Here is a 24,366-nt window from a genome sequence, read left to right on the forward strand (position 1 = left end):
GTCCAGGATGTTTCTTCAGGATCACGAACGAAAACACGGTTTTAAACCTGAGGCGAGTCCAACATTCCACACGACTCCCCGAAAAACAGAGGAACGTTCTGCCCTGTGGTCGTCTGTCAGCTCCAGAGTGTGTCGTGTCAACAGCATGAATGTTTGATGTCGTGATCCACGTACCGAACCTCTGCAGCCCGAACTGTCCGTAGTCTTTACCCTGAATGAAGCCCTGGAACACGTAGCTCACGCCCTCGGGTTCGGCCGAGACCTGCAGGAACAAGAGAGCGTTTGGATCCAGTCGCACGAAAACGACGTGACGTCAAAACACAACGACGAGTCGACAGCTTGTCCAGCTCCGTGTCAAACCGTTTAGATTCCACAGAGGAATATATGTAAATAAATACATATTAGGGCTGCACGATATATCGGAAAAATATTGATATCGCGATTTTGACACCGTAATATGATGCATATGGAAATCATGTGACAATTTATAATTTTTTATTGTATCAATCATTTCTTAAATTCACACTTTGATCAATCAGTGTCACGTTCTGTAAAGTTGTCAATTTGTACTTCTATGTCTCGTTGTTGTTTACGTCTCCGTCCGTCTGTGAACTGAGCAGCTTGTTAGGCTCGGTTGCTATGGTGACGCGTCTCAGGAAGTAATACTAACTTATGATCTAGTCAAACACTAGTGATCCAGTGAAGTAATACTAACTTATGATCTAGTCAAACACTAGTGATCCAGTGAAGTAATACTAACTTATGATCTAGTCAAACACTAGTGATCCAGTGAAGTAATACTAACTTATGATCTAGTCAAACACTAGTGATCCAGTGAAGTAATACTAACTTATGATCTAGTCAAACACTAGTGATCCAGTGAAGTAACACTAACTTGTGATCTAGTCAAACACTAGTGATCCAGTGAAGTAATACTAACTTATGATCTAGTCAAACACTAGTGATCCAGTGAAGTAATACTAACTTGTGATCTAGTCAAACACTAGTGATCCAGTGAAGTAATACTAACTTATGATCTAGTCAAACACTAGTGATCCAGTGAAGTAATACTAACTTATGATCTAGTCAAACACTAGTGATCCAGTGAAGTAATACTAACTTATGATCTAGTCAAACACTAGTGATCCAGTGAAGTAATACTAACTTATGATCTAGTCAAACACTAGTGATCCAGTGAAGTAATACTAACTTGTGATCTAGTCAAACACTAGTGATCCAGTGAAGTAATACTAACTTATGATCTAGTCAAACACTAGTGATCCAGTCACTCGTCTCTTTCAACCTCCTTTGTTAAAGCAACATATTGTAAGAACTTTTCATCTCGTCTCAGTTGTTTTCTTAGAAGATCGTGAACTTCCAAACAAACCTGTCCGTCTTCACCGTATGCTAACAAGCTAAGTTGTTAGCGTCATTTATAAAGTGTTATGTGTCCGTCTTCACCGTATGCTAACAAGCTAAGTTGTTAGCGTCATTTATAAAGTGTTATGTGTGCGTCTTTACCGTATGCTAACGAGCTAAGTTGTTAGCGTCATTTATAAAGTCTTATGTGTGCGTCTTTACTGTATGCTAACGAGCTAAGTTGTTAGCGTCATTTATAAAGTGTTATGTGTGCGTCTTTACCGTATGCTAACGAGCTAAGTTGTTAGCGTCATTTATAAAGTGTTATGTGTGCGTCTTTACCGTATGCTAACGAGCTAAGTTGTTAGCGTCATTTATAAAGTGTTATGTGTGCGTCTTCACCGTATGCTAACGAGCTAAGTTGTTAGCGTCATTTATAAAGTGTTATGTGTGCGTCTTCACCGTATGCTAACAAGCTAAGTTTTTAGCGTCATTTATAAAGTGTTATGTGTGCGTCTTTACCGTATGCTAACGAGCTAAGTTGTTAGCGTCATTTATAAAGTGTTATGTGTGCGTCTTCACCGTATGCTAACGAGCTAAGTTGTTAGCGTCATTTATAAAGTGTTAGGAGGTGAATTAATTATTGATTTGGTGATATCACGACGCGCCGGCGGCTCCTCTCTGATGTCGCTCATTTTTGGCGGGAAACTGATGCAAGTCCCGTGAGACTGAGCGTTATAAGAGATATTTTTCTACCATCATGTCGACACCAAAGCGCGGAGATAAACAGAAGGAAAATATCATTGTTTTCCTTCTTCAATCTTATTAAGCCTTTTGTCTGAAATTAAAACTTTGAAAACTTCACCATAATGAGAGAAATATTGATCCTAGTAAAAAGTACATGATTCAATCAAACTACTTTCATTAAAATATATATAAAAAAAACTATTTAAACAAAGTCAATGTTTCAAAAAAGTAAAATCTGTTCACACAAGTACAAGTACAAGGTTTATATATCAAGACCTTAGATGAAATAAATGGTAACACGCTGTGGATGAATGTTTTGAATGAATTGTAAACAAGAACATAAATAAAAACAGCTGGAAACATGAATCTCAATGATGTATGTTAAACACACAACTCATGAATAACTTTGCATAAGTAGAATCTCTACTCTTGATAGATTATCTTTCTCTGATGAAACCTACCACGTCAGTTTGTGTTTGTGTAACACCATGAAACAGTGTGTGTTTGTGAGAGACACAAACGTGTGTGTGTGTTTGTGAGAGACACAAACGTGTGTGTGTGTTTGTGAGAGACACAAATGTGTGTGTGTGTTTGTGAGAGACACAAACTTGTGTGTGTGTGTTTGTGAGAGACAAAAACGTGTGTGTGTGTTTGTGAGAGACACAAACGTGTGTGTGTTTGTGAGAGACACAAATGTGTGTGTGTGTAAGGAAAACAAATGTGTGTGTGTGTTTGTGAGAGACACAAATGTGTGTGTTGGTGAGAGACCCAAACGTGTGTGTGTTTGTGAGAGACACAAACGTGTGTGTGTGTTTGTGAGAGACACAAACGTGTGTGTGTGTTTGTGAGAGACACAAACGTGTGTGTTTGTTTGTGAGAGACACAAATGTGTGTGCGTTTGTGAGAGACACAAACGTGTGTGTCTGTTTGTGAGTGACACAAATGTGTGTGTGTTTATGAGAGACACAAATGTGTGTGTGTATGTGAGAGACACAAACATGCGTGTGTTTGTAAGGAAAACAAATGTGTGTGTGTGATTGTGAGAGACACAAATGTGTGTGTTGGTGAGAGACCCAAACGTTTGTGTGTTTGTGAGAGACACAAACTTGTGTGTGTGTGTTTGTGAGAGACACAAATGTTTGTGTGTTAGGGAGAGACACAAAGGTGTGTGTGTGTGTTTGTGAGAGATAGAAATGCGTGTGTTTATTAGTGAGAGACACAAATGTGTGTTTTAGTGAGAGACACAAATGTGTGTGTGTGTTTGTGAGAGATACTCGTGTTTGTGTGTTTGTAAGAAACACAGTTGTGTGTGTGTGTTGTGTCACAGTTAAGAGTTGTTATGATTGACAGCAGTAAAGTATTGTTGTAATAACAAATATACGTATATTTGTTGAATATTTCTGTTCGTCACAGAATTGATTTAGTTTTGAGGCCAAAAGGGTCATTTTGTGTTTTGACAAAAACATGTTTTGGTGAAAAATGCTATAATTCAGACAATAACCCACAAGATGAATTTCATGGTGTTTTTTTTCCGTAGCCATTAGCACAACCTTGGTACATGAATGCAAGAGAACCATTAGTGACTGTTGACATGTCAAGGTTTCTCTGCAAAAGTATTTATTTTGAGCGTGTTTATCTGAAGGTGATTTTTCTACTTTGACTTCAAATGATCTGAGGATTGAGACGAACAATCATAACAAGTGAGACATTCGGGACGTGACGCCTCATCACGGACAAAGATGGACGACACCAAAGATGGACGACGACAAAGATGGACGACACCAAAGATGGACGACGACAAAGATGTACGACGACAAAGATGGACGAAGACAAAGATGTACGACGACAAAGATGGACGACACCAAAGATGGACGAAGACAAAGATGGACGAAGACAAATATGGACGATGACAAAGATGGACGACACCAAAGATGGACGAAGACAAAGATGGACGAAGACAAATATGGACGACGACAAAGATGGACGACACCAAAGATGGACGAAGACAAAGATGGACGAAGACAAAGATGTACGACGAAAAAGATGGACGACACCAAAGATGGACGACGCCAAAGATGTACGACGACAAAGATGGACGACACCAAAGATGGACGAAGACAAAGATGGACGAAGACAAATATGGACGACGACAAAGATGGACGACACCAAAGATGGACGAAGACAAAGATGGACGAAGACAAAGATGTACGACGAAAAAGATGGACGACACCAAAGATGGACGAAGACAAAGATGTACAACAAAAAAGATGGACGACACCAAAGATGGACGACACAAAAGATGGACGAAGACAAAGATGGACGACACAAAAGATGGACGACACCAAAGATGGACGACACCAAAGATGGACGACGACAAAGATGGACGACACCAAAGATGGACGACGACAAAGATGGACGACGACAAAGATGGACGACACCAAAGATGGACGAAGACAAAGATGGACGAAGACAAATATGGACGATGACAAATATGGACGACGACAAAGATGGACGACACCAAAGATGGACGAAGACAAAGATGGACGAAGACAAATATGGACGACGACAAAGATGGACGACACCAAAGATGGACGAAGACAAAGATGGACGAAGACAAAGATGTACGACGAAAAAGATGGACAACACCAAAGATGGACGACGCCAAAGATGTACGACGACAAAGATGGACGACACCAAAGATGGACGAAGACAAAGATGGACGAAGACAAATATGGACGACGACAAAGATGGACGACACCAAAGATGGACGAAGACAAAGATGGACGAAGACAAAGATGTACGACGAAAAAGATGGACGACACCAAAGATGGACGAAGACAAAGATGTACAACAAAAAAGATGGACGACACCAAAGATGGACGACACAAAAGATGGACGAAGACAAAGATGGACGACACAAAAGATGGACGACACCAAAGATGGACGACACCAAAGATGGACGACGACAAAGATGGACGACACCAAAGATGGACGACGACAAAGATGGACGAGGACAAAGATGGACGACGACAAAGATGGACGACACCAAAGATGTACGACACCAAAGATGGACGACACGTCGGACCAGCGTAAATCCAGTGTCTACTCACAAATCCGTCCATGGTCCAGGTCTGGTCCGAGATCCGGCTCAGAGAGCTGTGGACCAGAGCCCGCATGTGGTGCAGCAGCAGCGTCAGCCGGGCCTCCTGGCTCTTGTACACGCCTGCAGGGGGCGCCGTGATTCAAGATGGAGGAGGAAGAAGATCATACATGTGAGACACGTTCTTGTTGCTCCTGACTTAATAGTTTCCTGTCGACACCTACGCCAGGTTTGATGCAAGTACTAATGAATCCTGTTAACTGATAACATAATAACGACAGTTACATGGAGGAGGAGGAGGAGGAGGAGGAGGAGGAGGAGGAGGAGGAGGAGGAGAAGAGAAGGAGGAGGAGGAGGAGGAGGAGGAGAAGAGAAGGAGGAGGAGGAGGAGGAGGAGGAGGAGGAGGAGGAGGAGGAGGAGGAGGAGGAGGAGAAGAGAAGGAGGAGGAGGAGGAGGAGGAGGAGGAGAGGAGGAGGAGGAGGAGGAGGAGGAGGAGGGGGAGAAGAGAAGGAGGAGGAGGAGGAGGAGAAGAGAAGGAGGAGGAGGAGGAGAAGAGAAGGAGGAGGAGGAGGAGGAGGAGGAGGAGGAGGAGGAGGAGGAGGAAGACAGATAGTGTGGTCTTTGCCATATTTGCATTTCTCATTTGGATTTAATTACTGAAATGTTTTTGTTCTTTTAAGCATTTAATTATTAAAATCTGTTATTTATTTAAACATTGTTTTTTATTTGATTTATTATTTATTTTATTTCTTTAAATGTTTTTTAAATTGAATATAAAAATGTAGGTATAATTAACATGATTGACTGAGAGTTTGATCCAGTAGTTCTGTGCTGTTAGTCTTGTCTGTGACTCTATTATACCAACATTTATGTTGAATTAAAAATACTATGAATTAAAAATATTACATTTAGAAAAGAAAATGAATAATTGACATAAGAATATTTAAAAAATAATCATCATTTTTTAAACTTTAATTATAAAATAACTCAAATTAAATTAAATTATTTTTAAATACAAATTATGATTATGATGATAATTAAATAAAAACGAATTAAAATGTTGAATATATAGATAATTGAATACAATAATTAAAAAAAACATTACTTACTTACTTAAAAAACTACTATGAATTTTCCAGCCTTGTGCGTGAGATGGTTTGTTGATGCTTGATTGACAGGCGTCTCAGAAGAGGAGGACGAGGAGGAGGAAGAGAGAAGATGAACGATAGACGACTCACCGGAGAGCAGGAACTCCAGGCTGCCGTCAGTCAAAGTCACGTTGACTCTCCCTGTGCTGCCGTTGAAGCTGCTGACGCTCAGAGTCGTCGCATGTTTGTGGCCCTTGTAGGTGTAGGAGCCTTTCCACAGGAAGTCAGGAGCGAAGACGTCGTCGGGAACTGAAGGAGGAAACACGTCAGTCCAGGAACAGACAAGCTAATGGTATGCTAAGCTAAGACTAGGCTAATGCTAAACTAATGCTATCATTGGGAACTGCAGGAGGAAACACCTCAGTCCAGGAAGAGACAAGCTAATGGTATGCTAAGCTAATACTAGGCTAATGCTAAACTAATGCTATCATTGGGAACTGCAGGAGGAAACACGTCAGTCCAGGAAGAGACAAGCTAATGGTATGCTAAGCTAATACTAGGCTAATGCTAAACTAATGCTATCATTGGGAACTGCAGGAGGAAACACGTCAGTCCAGGAAGAGACAAGCTAATGGTATGCTAAGCTAATACTAGGCTAATGCTAAACTAATGCTATCATTGGGAACTGCAGGAGGAAACACATCAGTCCAGGAAGTCCCAGCGGGAGACATGCTAATGCTATGCTATTTCTAAGCTATTGCTATGCTAAGCTAAGACTAGGCTAATGCTAAGCTAATACTATCATTGGGAACTGAAGGAGGAAACACATCAGTCCAGGAAGTCCAGCGGGAGACATGCTAATGCTATGCTAATTCTAAGCTATTGCGATGCTAAACTAAGACTAGGGTAATGCTAAGATAATACTATCATTGGGAACTTAAGGAGAAAACATTTCCGTCCAAGCAAGAGACATGTTAATGGTATGCTAAGCTAATTCTATGCTAATGCTAAACTACAACAACACGTCAGACCAGAAGGTCCCAGTAGGAGACCTGCTAATGCTATGCTAATTCTAAGCTAATGATATGCTAAGATGCTACTATGCTAATGATAAACTAATGTTAATATTGGGGTCTGCAGGAGGAAACATGCCAATCCCAGCAGGAGACATGCTAATGCTATGCTAATTCTAAGCTAATGATATGCTAAGATACTATTATGCTAATGCTAAGCTAATTTTATCATTGGGAACTGCAGGAGGAAACGTGTCAGTCCCAGCAGGACACATGCTTATTCCACGCTAACGCTAAGCTAGTTGAATTTTATCAACCAAACCAGTAAAAACACGAGAATGTGTCCTTGAGTCTATTGTTTTACTTTCTAGCGACGAATTTAAGGATAATTCACTCTCTGCTGCTAATTATTTGTGATAATTGTAAATACCACAATTAATACAATAATTAAAACTGCTTCTGTACAGTTTTAGCTGGAAATGTTTATTTTATATTCCGGACCAAAATACTTGAAATAATAATATTTTCTGACTGAGAAACAAAATCCGATGTTTAATGAATTTGATCGAATTCACTTGTTTTGTTAACTCAAAAAAGGAAAATAAATGTCTTCATTATCTTGTGTCAGAGTTGAAGAAAATACTGACGTGTTTCTTAAAAGTTTGAAAATTAATTCTTTCCACGTTAAAAAAAAAACTTGAACAGATTAATTAATGGAGTTTTTGTTATTCATTCCGAAAAAACATGTTATTTTTTTAATCATCTTATTTCAGATTTAATTTCCGTATTTTTCCAAGGGTTTGAAACAGACTTTATAAATGTTGATGTTGTGTTTTAAATATATATTTTTACTTCCATCCATCTCGTCCCATGTTGAACTCGTGAGCTTCGTAATGTTGATGTGATGAATCATGATGATGATTCTGAGCTCTAGTAGAAGAACTCACATTTCTCCTTCAAACTCTTCATCAGTTTCTTTCAGGATCATTTTAAAATTCTGGTTCTTACTTTCAGATCTATCCATGGTCAGACCTTCCATCAGTGATCTGATCCAGACTTACACCCCAGCTCGGGCTCTGAGGTCTGTGGATCAGAATCTACTGATGGTTCCTGAACTTCAGGACCAGAGGAGAGAAATCCTTCCAGACTGTTGCTCCTAAGCTTTGGAACCATCTCTGTGTTTGATGATCTACTGACTCCTTCAAGAAACATGTGTGTTTGATGATCTACTGACTCCTTCAAGAAACATCTGTGTTTGATGATCTACTGACTCCTTCAAGAAACATATGTGTTTGATGATCTACTGACTCCTTCAAGAAACATGTGTGTTTGATGATCTACTGACTCCTTCAAGAAACATCTGTGTTTGATGATCTACTGACTCCTTCAAGAAACATGTGTGTTTGATGATCTACTGACTCCTTCAAGAAACATCTGTGTTTGATGATCTACTGACTCCTTCAAGAAACATCTGTGTTTGATGATCTACTGACTCCTTCAAGAAACATCTGTGTTTGATGATCTACTGACTCCTTCAAGAAGCATCTGTGTTTGATGATCTACTGACTCCTTCAAGAAACATCTGTGTTTGATGTTCTACTGACTCCTTCAAGAAACATCTGTGTTTGATGATCTACTGACTCCTTCAAGAAACATCTGTGTTTGATGATCTACTGACTCCTTCAAGAAACATCTGTGTTTGATGATCTACTGACTCCTTCAAGAAACATCTGTGTTTGATGATCTACTGACTCCTTCAAGAAACATGTGTGTTTGATGATCTACTGACTCCTTCAAGAAACATCTGTGTTTGATGATCTACTGACTCCTTCAAGAAACATATGTGTTTGATGATCTACTGACTCCTTCAAGAAACATGTGTGTTTGATGATCTACTGACTCCTTCAAGAAACATCTGTGTTTGATGATCTACTGACTCCTTCAAGAAACATCTGTGTTTGATGATCTACTGACTCCTTCAAGAAACATCTGTGTTTGATGATCTACTGACTCCTTCAAGAAACATCTGTGTTTGATGTTCTACTGACTCCTTCAAGAAACATCTGTGTTTGATGATCTACTGACTCCTTCAATAAACATCTGTGTTTGATGATCTACTGACTCCTTCAAGAAACATCTGTGTTTGATGATCTACTGACTCCTTCAAGAAACATGTGTGTTTGATGATCTACTGACTCCTTCAAGAAACATCTGTGTTTGATGATCTACTGACTCCTTCAAGAAACATGTGTGTTTGATGATCTACTGACTCCTTCAAGAAACATCTCTGTGTTTGATGATCTACTGACTCCTTCAAGAAACATCTGTGTTTGATGATCTACTGACTCCTTCAAGAAACATCTCTGTGTTTGATGATCTACTGACTCCTTCAAGAAACATCTGTGTTTGATGATCTACTGACTCCTTCAAGAAACATCTGTGTTTGATGATCTACTGACCTTATAAGTATATATTTTATTGAGTATTGTTTAAGCACTTTGTGACCCTGGTCTACAGAAGCGTTCTACAAATATCACTTACGTACTTAAGAGCCGCTGACCTTATTTCCGTGTCGCTCTCCCGGGACGAGCTGAGCTGCTGCACCAGTGAAAATTTGATGAGGGAAACGCCAGAGTTCAGATTAGGCGACGGAGCCGCAAATCCCCGACCGGTCGATCTTATTGGTTCCATTAACGCGAGTCAATATTTACCGAGCGAAGCATCATCAACACCAGCGAGTCGGACCCGTCGCCGAGACCCCCGCCTCCAAGTTACGCCTCATAAATCATCCGTTATCGTCTGTTATGTTTAAGTAACGAGGTTTATAATCTTGATAACATAACACATCTAGCAGGAACTATTTTAGATAATTATTTTGTGTCTTAAACGAAGCATTTCACCACAGTAGCTCGTCTTGTAACGACTTCTTAAAAACATCTGACTCAGAGCTGAAAACTCTGATTTCTTCCTCTGATCAGTCGTTTTAAAAGACACCTGGAAGTGACGTATGGATGTCGCTCGACCACATCCATCCACAGGATAAACACTGAGCTGACCTCAGTACTCACCGTGCATTTTAGGGCTCGGGGTCCCCAGTAATGGTTTGATGATCTTCTCTTGTGATTTGGATCCAACTGCAGATGGACATGAATATTTACGTCAGCGACAGACAGAGCATCAATATTTACAGTTCACGACACTGTGTGACCGACGACGTCATCCTCTCGCCGCCGCTCTCACTCTCTGACGGAAGTTTCACCAAATGTTTAAACGCAGCACGAAGATTCTCTTAGATTAGTTACGATTTAATACGCCTTGTCAGCGATGTTCACTGCGAGACCCGGTGAAGATTACGCAGCGATGCTGATCAGCGTCTCCAGCCTCACACGGGACACCAATTATGTGGCGACGACGTGGAGTCCAGAAGGAAACATGAGCTAAATCAACATTCCTTCAAACTCTCAGGCCATAGTCTGCTGTCACATTCAGAGCGAATGATTTCATAAGATCTCTCCCCGGACAGAAGCAGACTTTGATGGAGAATAAACTCCACGATCGGGTCACTCTAGGAAACCACTGAGAGAAACATTGACACAGTTACACTTTTGAACATTTTAAAAAGAACAACATATTGTCTCTATTTCCTCCTAAAGTATTAACATATTGTTTATTGGCTATTACAAAAATACTGTTACTTTAAATGACACCACAGACATCACTAAACCATTGCAGGAGCCAAGTTCTCAAGCAGCCAAATTCAAACTGTTTAACATTTTCTTCTCTTCCTGGTAAAATTATAATAAAAAGCAAAGGAAATGTAAGGTAAGGTAAGGTAAGGTAAGGTAAGGTAAGGTAAGGTAAAACTTTATTGATCCCTCAGGAGGTCTCCTCAGGGAAATTGTTTTTTTTCCAATACATACAGCAATTTTTTAATATATATATATTTTTTTTAAATAAAAATAAAATAAGAACAAGAGAAATAAAGAGAAAGAACACAATTACACACGTCCAGCTTAGCTTAGCTACAATAATTGGTTGCATCTTCGTTTCTTTTAAGAGACGATAAATGATAAAAGGTCTGTTACGAAAAAACACATTTCTCATATCACTTTGAGGATCTCGTGTTGTTTTGAAATACAAGTGCGGCAAGAAATTACACTCGCGTTAGAATAAAAATGTTAATATTGGATTTATGCCTGAGGTGGAAAACACTTGTTGGCTCGAAGCTCACTTGGGGCAACAATCATGTGTCAAAGCATGTGGTCTAGAAGGTACGTAAGCGACACCGACGTTTCTTAAAACTCTCTCGTACTTAGATCTACTCCACAACCTCAACCTCCAGGAATGTTCTCAGGATAATCTCAGCAGATAAAACTCTCCGTTACGTCACACGTACCTCGGCACACCGGCACTTTGCCGGTCCAGCTGCCGTCAGAGCGGCACACCCGGTGCTCCGACCCTCCCGCGAGGAAGTACCCGGGCTGACAGGTGTACACCAAGGTGTACCCGTACGAGGGGAGGTCCATTCCCACAACATCGGAGTTGGCCGGCGTCCTCGGCTGCTTGCAGGAGTGAGCTGGAACCAGGCAGACGGCACATTAGTTCACACATTACTGCAGGCTCACAGGGGGTGCCAGGAGTAAATGGGGGAAAAGGCTGAAATAAACATGAGCACCTGTAGGATAGAAACAAAATCCATGGCATCATCAACTATCCTGCTGATGATCTAAGGTCAGTTGGAGAAACTCACTGCCACCGGGGGCACTATAACAACATTTCTATGCAGTGTGTGTTTTTTATTTCCTGAAGCAACAGCTGCTTTCAAGGACGTTTGTTTTCGGAAGAGAGTCTGAGGGGGAATCTTGCTAATGTAAACATTGGGAAATGTTTTTTTTCCAGCAGAGTGATGTTCGCACAGTGACAACGAAAAATACCTGCCAGGGAAATAATGGAATTGGTGATTTTCAAAATGCCCTCAGAGGTGGAACGCAGAGTCAGAACACATTGATGGCAAATCAAATTGTTGTAGATTCATAAAAGAATTGATTTGATTCAAATGGAGGTTGTTTTTTCCAGCGTGAATGAAAAATCCTTTTTTTTTTGTTCGGTTTCAATTGATATTTAAATGAAGAAAAACACTTTGTCAAATGACTGAGTGATGTTTAAAAGAAGAGAGGTCAGATGATTTAATCTTTAAACTATTTTACATATTTATAACAATCTTTTTACTCCTTTCTTTAGCCAGTGACTCAAAAACGCAGTCAGCCTTGTATTTTCTAACATAAATCAACACATTTTACAACATTTACTTCTTTTTATTCATAATTTCACATCCAGATTCATAAAAGTCATTTTTTTTATTTACTTGTTTTTTTTTTAGCATTTCTGTTCCCGGTAAATAGAAACCATTTAAGTGTTTATCCATTTGTGTTGTTAAACTACAATAAGCAGAAAAAAACGACAACAAAAAGCGCTCGTGTGAGTCGACCCTGGTTCGCTCTGACAATATTAGACCCGTCCAGGACGAAGAGACGAGCCAGAGGTCAGCGACTGGTCACTGGAGCCTCCGGCCCAGACTCTGTCACATGGCTGCAGCTCAGAGGTCGATACCACGAACAAACGTCCTCGGGTCGCTCCACGTGAACCACTTTAACGAGAGCGTGGACGAGTTTGTCCGACGGCGGGAGAGACGTGTCAGGTGACGACAAACCGAACCGTGGTTTATTCATGTATGATCTCCTGCATCAAACATGTCGTCGTGAAGGTCGTTTTAAGGTTTACATCTTCACCAGAAGACACAGGTTTGCCTCGTAAGTTCGTAAAGTAAAGGAACCTTTCAGTCAAAGCGTAAGGAGTTCGGCCCATTAAATACTCGTATATCCTCTCAGGGACTGGAGGAACATCGTGCTGGAGGAACATCTGCTGGAGGAACATCATGCTGGAGGAACATCGTGCTGTAGGAACATCCTACTGGAGGAACATCCTGCTGGAGGAACATCGTGCTGGAGGAACATCGTGCTGGAGGAACATTGTGCTAGAGGAACATCTGCTGGAGGAACATCCTTCTGGAGGAACATCCTACTGGAGGAACATCCTGCTGGAGGAACATCGTGCTGTAGGAAAATCCTACTAGAGGAACATCCTTCTGGAGGAACATCCTGCTGGAGGAACATCCTGCTAGAGGAACATCTGCTGGAGGAACATCGTGCTGGAGGAACATCCTACTGGAGGAACATCCTGCTAGAGGAACATCTGCTGGAGGAACATCGTGCTGGAGGAACATCGTGCTGGAGGAACATCCTGCTGGAGGAACATCGTGCTGGAGGAACATCATGCTGGAGGAACATCCTGCTGGATGAACATCCTGCTGGAGGAACATCCTGCTGGAGGAACATCGTGCTGGAGGAACATCCTGCTGGAGGAACATCGTGCTGGAGGAACATCCTGCTGGATGAACATCCTGCTGGAGGAACATCCTGCTGGAGGAACATCGTGCTGGAGGAACATCGTGCTGGAGGAACATCCTGCTGGAGGAACATCCTGCTGGAGGAACATCCTGCTAGAGGAACATCTGCTGGAGGAACATCGTGCTGGAGGAACATCCTGCTGGAGGAACATCCTGCTGGAGGAACATCCTGCTGGAGGAACATCGTGCTGTAGGAACATCGTGCTGGAGGAACATCGTGATGTAGGAAAATCCTACTAGAGGAACATCCTTCTGGAGGAACATCCTGCTGGAGGAACATCCTGCTGGAGGAACATCGTGCTGGAGGAACATCCTGCTGGAGGAACATCCTGCTGGAGGAACATCTGCTGGAGGAACATCGTGCTGGAGGAACATCGTGCTGGAGGAACATTGTGCTAGAGGAACATCTGCTGGAGGAACATCCTTCTGGAGGAACATCCTACTGGAGGAACATCGTGCTGTAGGAACATCCTACTGGAGGAACATCCTGCTGGAGGAACATCGTGCTGTAGGAAAATCCTACTAGAGGAACATCCTTCTGGAGGAACATCCTGCTGGAGGAACATCCTGCTAGAGGAACATCTGCTGGAGGAACATCGTGCTGGAGGAACATCTGCTGGAGGAACATCCTGCTGGATGAACATCGTGCTGTAGGAACATCCTACTGGAGGAACATCCTGCTGGAGGAACATCCTGCTGGATGAACATCGTGCTGGAGGAACATCCTGCTGGAGGAACATCTGCTGGAGGAACATCGTTCTGGAGGAACATCCTACTGGAGGAACATCGTGCTAGAGGAACATCTGCTGGAGGAACATCCTGCTGGAGGAACATCCTGCTGGAGGAACATCCTGCTGGAGGAACATCGTGCTGGAGGAACATCGTGCTGGAGGAACATCCGTCCGTCCGTCTTCCACTGCTAAGCTAAGGTTGTCTGGCAGCTGTAGAAGAGCCTTTCAGAGAAGAACCACTTTTCTAGGGGAACACGGAGGACGATTCTTCAGATCTTCCTCAGCCTTCCTTCCTCCTTCCTCAGAGTGTCCACTTGCTACTCTTGGAGGAGCCGAAGTTCTACTCTGAGTCTCTTCCTGCAGACGAGCTGCTCACTATCTTCAGCCTTTTGATGAGATCCTGCCTCAGTCGAGAAGATTTGACGTTTCAAATCACCTCATCCAAGGTTAAAGTTGAAGGTCGTCTGGAACCGTCCAAACACAGAGCAGCAGCACGTCAAGGGTCACGCGAGCATCTCCGTACGATCGCTCCGCGAAAAATACAATTGGATGGTAAATATTGACTAAAAGCTTCAAATACGAGTTCACTGAGAGGGAGTGAGACAGAAATAAAAGTAAGTAAGTGACGGTTAAAACAGTTGCATATGTTTACAGAGTTGAGAAGAATAGTTGTGTAACATCACATTTTTATGGTTAATGCAAGTAAGTAATTTATATTTAAAGTCCTACAACAACAACTAAAACACTGACATGTCTAAAAGTCTTAAAGTGACATTTTGGTGTTTTCAATGTAATAATAATATAAATTCATCATTTCATCTTTCTTGAGTTGTTATAAATATGAAACTTTTTGAATTTTTTCTTATTTTTCAATTGAAATTGTTACTTTTCAGTCAAAAACTCACAGAAATGCTTAAAGTCTGAATTTGAAAATGTCAAAATCTTGTTTATCGTGATAAGATTCAATGATAAAATCTTCAATATTCCCACAAAACTGTTTAAAACCTTCTTCTTAGAGGTGAGATATGAAGATTAGATATGAACGTTGATGATTCATATCAACCACGAGATCCAAATTGGAGTTCACTGAGAGGGAGTGAGACGAAGAGAAAACAGCTGGGAAGTGAATTTTAGAGGCTAGTTGTGCAACATCACTTTTTTTTAAATAATCATAATAAAGGTTTTTAGTTTTAGTTCAGGATTGTTTCAAAACCTAACACAGCAAAACATCACTGACTTGTCAACTGGCAGATAATAAAATAAGAAAAATCTTTGAATGTTGTATTTTAAATATGTCAGATAATCTTTAGGAATCACTCTAGAGTTCTTACATTCTTTAAATATTAAACTATGTTTTGTTTTCGTCTTATTCTTCAATTCAAACTGTTGTTTTTCAGTCAAAAACTCACAGAAATGTTAAAAACCTGATGTTAAAAAAGTGATTTTTCACTCGTCGCACATTTTAAAGCGTTCCACAAGCTTCAAATTAAACTGAGACAAATCCTCAATATTCGCACAAAACTGCAGTAAAAACGCTGATTCTACTCACAGGATCTTCACGCGCGGAGATGAATTGCAAAGATGAGACGTTTTTAATGAGGCCTCAGTGATTTACCATCAGTTTGTTTTCTCCACAAGATGTTTGAATCCTTGAAAGGTGTGTTCAAACAACTGCACCCCAGACTCTGAATAATTCATCCTCCTCGCTTTAATCGCTCGAGGTCGTCCGAGGTCACCGTTAGTTGGCGAGAAACACTTAAAAGCAGAGGAAGTTATCGCTGCTCATTTGCATACTTCTTGTTTTCCTGCGTAAATATTTCCCGACGTCGACAGACGAGGAAACATCACCTGCTGCACGAACGCGTCGCGGCTGCAGGCATTAGCAGCGTCGTGGAGAGACTGATGTAATGTTCTCGCCTCGCCATGTAAGAGCCTCCAGATGTCGACCGAAGCACAAACGACTCCTTCACGCCGTCTTAACGACGTTAGCGGCGCCGCGGCGATTGAAGGACGGCGAGAACGACGAGAACATTGTCTGGCGCCGAAGACGTGAGATGTTGAGTCAGAGACAGAAACATGTGCAGGATCAGATGATGATGATGATGATGGAGGAACACGCTGTTGAACATCAGGTCCAGGTGTTTCCTCAGAACATTCGACTCCAGACTGACCCAGTTCCGAGCCGAGCGGCGCCACAGGACAGAGTCGGCCAGAGAGCTCTGGAGAAGGAGGCTCGGGTCCGAGCGAGAAGGAATCACATGTTTGTTCGCGACTCTTCAGGGAAGATGAACGTTTGTGATCCGAGATGATGGAGAAGGTCGAGGGTTCGAACTCCTTCACTCACGTTCTCGGATTTATTTAACTTTCGTTTGTTATCAACTCATGTTATCAATTAAAAGTCAACCTTCACTTGGACGTTGCTGCCGCGACACAACGGATCAAATACAAATCAACACTATTCTCCAGGCAGCACGAGTGACGCACAAACACTGTTGGTGTGAGTCCAGACACACTGTTGCGTTTCATGACACTCGTAAAGGAAGATCGCGTAAAAGTAGACGAGCACTTAGAGAGGGCAGACCTCCCCCATGGAGTTTATGTTGATTGACTTGATAAAACACTGGATTTATTGGCCTTGTTCTCACACAATAAACTTGTCGTTGGCTCAGTAAACACACATTTCACACACAGACCAACAACGGTGCAGAGTTGTCGAGCCGCTAGCGATCAAATCTATCAACCCTTAAACAACCATTTTATTTCAGTGAAAGTCTTTAAACATCAACTAGTATCAACTCTGGTGTCATTAAACATCAACTAGTATCAACTCTGGTGTCATTAAAAATCAACTAGTATCAACTCTGGTGTCATTAAACATCAACTAGTATCAACTCTGGTGTCATTAAACATCAACTAGTATCAACTCTGGTGTCATTAAACATCAACTAGTATCAACTCTGGTGTCATTAAACATCAACTAGTATCAACTCTGGTGTCATTAAACATCAACTAGTATCAACTCTGGTGTCATTAAACATCAACTAGTATCAACTCTGGTTTCAATAAACATCAACTAGTATCGACTCTGGTGTCATTAAACATCAACTAGTATCAACTCTGGTGTCATTAAACATCAACTAGTATCAACTCTGGTGTCATTAAAAATCAACTAGTATCAACTCTGGTGTCATTAAACATCAACTAGTATCAACTCTGGTGTCATTAAACATCAACTAGTATCAACTCTGGTGTCATTAAACATCAACTAGTATCAACTCTGGTGTCATTAAACATCAACTAGTATCAACTCTGGTGTCATTAAACATCAACTAGTATCAACTCTGGTGTCATTAAACATCAACTAGTATCAACTCTGGTTTCAATAAACATCAACTAGTATCGACTCTGGTGTCATTAAACATCAACTAGTATCAACTCTGGTGTCATTAAACATCAACTAGTATCAACTCTGGTGTCATTAAACATCAACTAGTATCAACTCTGGTGTCATTAAACATAAACTAGTATCAACTCTGGTGTCATTAAACATCAACTAGTATCAACTCTGGTGTCATTAAACATCAACTAGTATCAACTCTGGTGTCATTAAACATCAACTAGTATCGACTCTGGTGTCATTAAACATCAACTAGTATCAACTCTGGTGTCATTAAACATCAACTAGTATCAACTCTGGTGTCATTAAACATCAACTAGTATCAACTCTGGTGTCATTAAACATCAACTAGTATCAACTCTGGTGTCATTAAACATCAACTAGTATCAACTCTGGTGTCATTAAACATCAACTAGTATCAACTCTGGTGTCATTAAACATCAACTAGTATCAACTCTGGTGTCATTAAACATCAACTAGTATCAACTCTGGTGTCATTAAACATCAACTAGTATCAACTCTGGTGTCATTAAACATCAACTAGTATCAACTCTGGTGTCATTAAACATCAACTAGTATCAACTCTGGTGTCATTAAACATCAACTAGTATCAACTCTGGTGTCATTAAACATCAACTAGTATCAACTCTGGTGTCATTAAACATCAACTAGTATCAACTCTGGTGTCATTAAACATCAACTAGTGAAAAACCCTGATGTCTGATGACACAATAGAGTCACACATCACAACAACACAAACACACACACTGATGATACAATAGAGTCACACATCACAACAACACAAACACACACTGATGATACAATAGAGTCACACATCACAACAACACACACACACTGATGATACAATAGAGTCACACATCATAACAACACACACACTTATGATACAATAGATTCACACATCACAACAACAAACTCACACTGATGATACTATAGAGTCACACATCACAACAACACACACACCGATGATACAAAAGAGTCACACATCACAACAACACACACACTGATGATACAATAGAGTCACACATCACAACAACAAACACACACACTGATGACACAATAGAGTCACACATCACAACAACACACACACTGATGACACAATAGAGTCACACATCACAACAACACACACACTGATGACACAATAGAGTCACACATCACAACAACAAACACACACACTGATGACACAATAGAGTCACACATCACAACAACACACACACTGATGACAAAATAAAGTCACACATCACAACACACACACACATACTGATGATACAATAGAGTCACACATCACAACAACACACACACTGATGACACAATAGAGTCACACATCACAACAACACACACACTGATGACACAATAGAGTCACACATCACAACAACACACACACTGATGACACAATAGAGTCACACATCACAACAACACACACACTGATGATACAATAGAGTCACACATCACAACAACACACACACTGATGATACAATAGAGTCACACATCACAACAACACACACACTGATGACACTATAGAGTCACACATCACAACAACACACACACTGATGACACAATAGAGTCACACATCACAACAACACACACACTGATGACACAATAGAGTCACACATCATAACAACACACACACTGATGATACAATAGAGTCACACATCACAACAAACACCCACACTGATGATACAATAGAGTCACACATCACAACAACAACACACACACTGATGATACAATAGAGTCACACATCACAACAACACACACACTGATGACACAATAGAGTCACACATCATAACAACACACACAATGATGATACAATAGAGTCACACATCACAACAACACACACACTGATGACACAATAGAGTCACACATCACAACAACGCACACACTGATGATACAATAGAGTCACACATCACAACAACACACACACTGATGATACAATAGAGTCACACATCACAACAACACACACACTGATGACACAATAGAGTCACACATCACAACAACACACACACTGATGACACAATAGAGTCACACATCACAACAACACACACACTGATGACACAATAGAGTCACACATCACAACAACAACACACACACTGATGACACAATAGAGTCACGACAAAAGAACACCAGGATAAAAGAAAAGCAGAAAAAGCAGGAGAAACTTCCTCAAAGTCAAGGTGACGAGCATCGTTCAGACAAAAGTCCTGCTTGACTTGTCATGCCGGCCGCGGAATCCATTTCACTAACAGTCCTGATAATCCTTTCAGCTCCTGCGCCCACAGCGAAGGGTTGTCACTCCTCCTTCCAAATCCATTTACGGCTACAATCACAGGAGCGGCTTTCATCGTCCACAACACTGTCCAGAACAAACCAGGAAGGATGAAGCAGCAGCGACTGCACAGCGAGTGTCTTGCTCAATAACGGGTCGGCAGCGATTACACCTGCAGCCTCTGACACGCAGCCATTAACTCCACATTAACTTCCTTCATTCCACCTTTTCTTTGTCTGAGCTCACGACCGCCAGGAATCAATTCAACTCTGGAAACATCGTTGATGGAGTGAAGCCAGAGAAGCATCAGTGCAGCCTCAGCAGATGAAGGAGCTTCAGAGATCTTCTCTAGCATCGAGGGGGCAGCAGCCTCGGCAGATGAAGGAGCTTCAGAGATCTTCTCCTGCATCGAGGGGGCAGCAGCCTCGGCAGATGAAGGAGCTTCAGAGATCTTCTCCTGCATCGAGGGGGCAGCAGCCTCGGCAGAGATGAAGGAGCTTCAGAGATCTTCTCTAGCATCCAGGAGGCAGCAGCCTCGGCAGATGAAGGAGTTTCAGAGATCTTCTCTAGCATCGAGGGGGCAGCAGCCTCAGCAGAGACAAAGGAGCTTCAGAGATCTTCTCTAGCATCCAGGAGGCAGCAGCCTCGGCAGATGAAGGAGCTTCAGAGATCTTCTCTAGCATCGAGGGGGCAGCAGCCTCAGCAGATGAAGGAGCTTCAGAGATCTTCTCTAGCATCGAGGGGGCAGCAGCCTCGGCAGATGAAGAAGCTTCAGAGATCTTTTCCTGCATCGAGGGGGCAGCAGCCTCAGCAGAGACGAAGGAGCTTCAGAGATCTTCTCTAGCATCGAGGGGGCAGCAGCCTCAGCAGAGACGAAGGAGCTTCAGAGATCTTCTCTAGCATCCAGGAGGCAGCAGCCTCGGCAGATGAAGGAGCTTCAGAGATCTTCTCTAGCATCGAGGGGGCAGCAGCCTCAGCAGATGAAGGAGCTTCAGAGATCTTCTCTAGCATCGAGGGGGCAGCAGCCTCGGCAGATGAAGGAGCTTCAGAGATCTTCTCTAGCATCGAGGGGGCAGCAGCCTCGGCAGATGAAGGAGCTTCAGAGATCTTCTCTAGCATCGAGGGGGCAGCAGCCTCAGCAGAGACGAAGGAGCTTCAGAGATCTTCTCTAGCATCCAGGAGGCAGCAGCCTCGGCAGATGAAGGAGCTTCAGAGATCTTCTCCTGCATCGAGGGGGCAGCAGCCTCGGCAGAGATGAAGGAGCTTCAGAGATCTTCTCTAGCATCCAGGAGGCAGCAGCCTCGGCAGATGAAGGAGTTTCAGAGATCTTCTCTAGCATCGAGGGGGCAGCAGCCTCAGCAGAGACAAAGGAGCTTCAGAGATCTTCTCTAGCATCCAGGAGGCAGCAGCCTCGGCAGATGAAGGAGCTTCAGAGATCTTCTCTAGCATCGAGGGGGCAGCAGCCTCAGCAGATGAAGGAGCTTCAGAGATCTTCTCTAGCATCGAGGGGGCAGCAGCCTCGGCAGATGAAGAAGCTTCAGAGATCTTTTCCTGCATCGAGGGGGCAGCAGCCTCAGCAGAGACGAAGGAGCTTCAGAGATCTTCTCTAGCATCGAGGGGGCAGCAGCCTCAGCAGAGACGAAGGAGCTTCAGAGATCTTCTCTAGCATCCAGGAGGCAGCAGCCTCGGCAGATGAAGGAGCTTCAGAGATCTTCTCTAGCATCGAGGGGGCAGCAGCCTCAGCAGATGAAGGAGCTTCAGAGATCTTCTCTAGCATCGAGGGGGCAGCAGCCTCGGCAGATGAAGGAGCTTCAGAGATCTTCTCTAGCATCGAGGGGGCAGCAGCCTCGGCAGATGAAGGAGCTTCAGAGATCTTCTCTAGCATCGAGGGGGCAGCAGCCTCAGCAGAGACGAAGGAGCTTCAGAGATCTTCTCTAGCATCCAGGAGGCAGCAGCCTCGGCAGATGAAGGAGCTTCAGAGATCTTCTCTAGCATCGAGGGGGCAGCAGCCTCAGCAGATGAAGGAGCTTCAGAGATCTTCTCTAGCATCGAGGGGGCAGCAGCCTCGGCAGAGATGAAGGAGCTTCAGAGATCTTCTCTAGCATCGAGGGGGCAGCAGCCTCAGCAGATGAAGGAGCTTCAGAGATCTTCTCTAGCATCGAGGGGGCAGCAGCCTCGGCAGATGAAGGAGCTTCAGAGATCTTCTCCTGCATCGAGGGGGCAGCAGCCTCGGCAGAGACGAAGGAGCTTCAGAGATCTTCTCTAGCATCGAGGGGGCAGCAGCCCCGGCAGATGAAGGAGCTTCAGAGATCTTCTCCAGCATCGAGGGGGCAGCAGCCTCGGCAGAGACGAAGGAGCTTCAGAGATCTTCTCTAGCATCGAGGGGGCAGCAGCCCCGGCAGATGAAGGAGCTTCAGAGATCTTCTCCAGCATCGAGGGGGCAGCAGCCTCGGCAGAGATGAAGGAGCTTCAGAGATCTTCTCCAATATCGAGGGGGCAGCAGCCTCGGCAGAGACGAAGGAGCTTCAGAGATCTTCTCTAGCATCCAGGAGGCAGCAGCCTCGGCAGAGATGAAGGAGCTCTTGGAGCTTCAGAGATCTTCTCTAGCATCCAGGAGGCAGCAGCCTCGGCAGAGATGAAGGAGCTTCAGAGATCTTTTCCTGCATCGAGGGGGCAGCAGCCTCAGCAGAGACGAAGGAGCTTCAGAGATCTTCTCTAGCATCGAGGGGGCAGCAGCCTCAGCAGAGACAAAGGAGCTTCAGAGATCTTCTCTAGCATCCAGGAGGCAGCAGCCTCGGCAGATGAAGGAGCTTCAGAGATCTTCTCTAGCATCGAGGGGGCAGCAGCCTCAGCAGATGAAGGAGCTTCAAAGATCTTCTCTAGCATCGAGGGGGCAGCAGCCTTGGCAGATGAAGGAGCTTCAGAGATCTTCTCTAGCATCGAGGGGGCAGCAGCCTCGGCAGATGAAGGAGCTTCAGAGATCTTCTCTAGCATCGAGGGGGCAGCAGCCTCGGCAGATGAAGGAGCTTCAGAGATCTTCTCTAGCATCGAGGGGGCAGCAGCCTCAGCAGATGAAGGAGCTTCAGAGATCTTCTCCTGCATCGAGGGGGCAGCAGCCTCGTCAGAGACGAAGGAGCTTCAGAGATCTTCTCTAGCATCGAGGGGGCAGCAGCCCCGGCAGATGAAGGAGCTTCAGAGATCTTCTCCAGCATCGAGGAGGCAGCAGCCTCGGCAGAGATGAAGGAGCTTCAGAGATCTTCTCCAATATCGAGGGGGCAGCAGCCTCGGCAGAGACGAAGGAGCTTCAGAGATCTTCTCTAGCATCCAGGAGGCAGCAGCCTCGGCAGAGATGAAGGAGCTCTTGGAGCTTCAGAGATCTTCTCTAGCATCGAGGGGGCAGCAGCCTCGGCAGAGATGAAGGAGCTTCAGAGATCTTCTCTAGCATCCAGGAGGCAGCAGCCTCGGCAGAGATGAAGGAGCTTCAGAGATCTTCTCCAGTATCGAGGGGGCAGCAGCCTCGGCAGAGATGAAGGAGCTTCAGAGATCTTCTCTAGCATCCAGGAGGCAGCAGCCTCGGCAGAGATGAAGGAGCTTCAGAGATCTTCTCCAGTATCGAGGGGGCAGCAGCCTCGGCAGAGATGAAGGAGCTCGTGGAGCTTCAGAGATCTTCTCTAGCATCGAGGGGGCAGCAGCCTCGGCAGAGAGGCCCGGACTCTAGTTTTTAATTATTTATATTTAAATCATTGAATACTTGTATACAAAATTATTGCTTTTTTTTTTAATACATAGAGTTTAATATTATAATTCCAGTAATTCCAATATTATTTTTCTAAATTTCAGTATTTTTTAAATTCAATATAAAAATGTTGATATAAAAGACTATTTAATATTGTTGATATTTTTCATGAGTCGACATGTCCCTCCTTGTGTTTCCGGTTTTATTGTGAAATCCGCTCCCTTCTGTGTCTGTGCTAGTCTCACCTGTCTGAGTAGTAATTGTTCCCAGGTGTGTCTTGTTAGTCCCGCCCCCAGCTGCTGCTGATTGCTCCCCTGTGTTCTTAAGCCCCCACTCTCTGTCACGTCCTTGTCTTGTCATCACCGTTTTCCAGTACCTGTATCCTGCCGTTGAGTATTCCTGCTTCCTACCCTGTCTCCTTACCTTTGTCCCGACCAAGACTCCATT

The 24,366-nt window shown here is 43.3% G+C and overlaps 1 protein-coding gene across 1 annotated transcript in view; it reads right to left on the reverse strand.

Annotated features, from left to right (window-relative positions):
* The window catches only part of LOC148063047 (CUB and sushi domain-containing protein 3-like), a 414,667-nt gene that overhangs the window by 7,496 nt on the left and 382,805 nt on the right, over nt 1-24,366 (reverse strand). Inside the window, exons 64-68 of the mRNA XM_087812099.1 lie at nt 11,705-11,884; nt 10,377-10,442; nt 6,446-6,604; nt 5,217-5,329; nt 175-262 (exon numbers count right to left, since the gene is read on the reverse strand). Of these exons, the coding sequence (XP_087668225.1) occupies nt 175-262; nt 5,217-5,329; nt 6,446-6,604; nt 10,377-10,442; nt 11,705-11,884 (606 nt within the window). The remainder of the gene's footprint in view (nt 1-174; nt 263-5,216; nt 5,330-6,445; nt 6,605-10,376; nt 10,443-11,704; nt 11,885-24,366) is intronic.

Source organism: Callionymus lyra, chromosome 17, assembly GCF_982586985.1.
Source record: "Callionymus lyra chromosome 17, fCalLyr1.hap1.1, whole genome shotgun sequence".
Taxonomy (NCBI): Eukaryota; Metazoa; Chordata; class Actinopteri; order Syngnathiformes; family Callionymidae; genus Callionymus; species Callionymus lyra.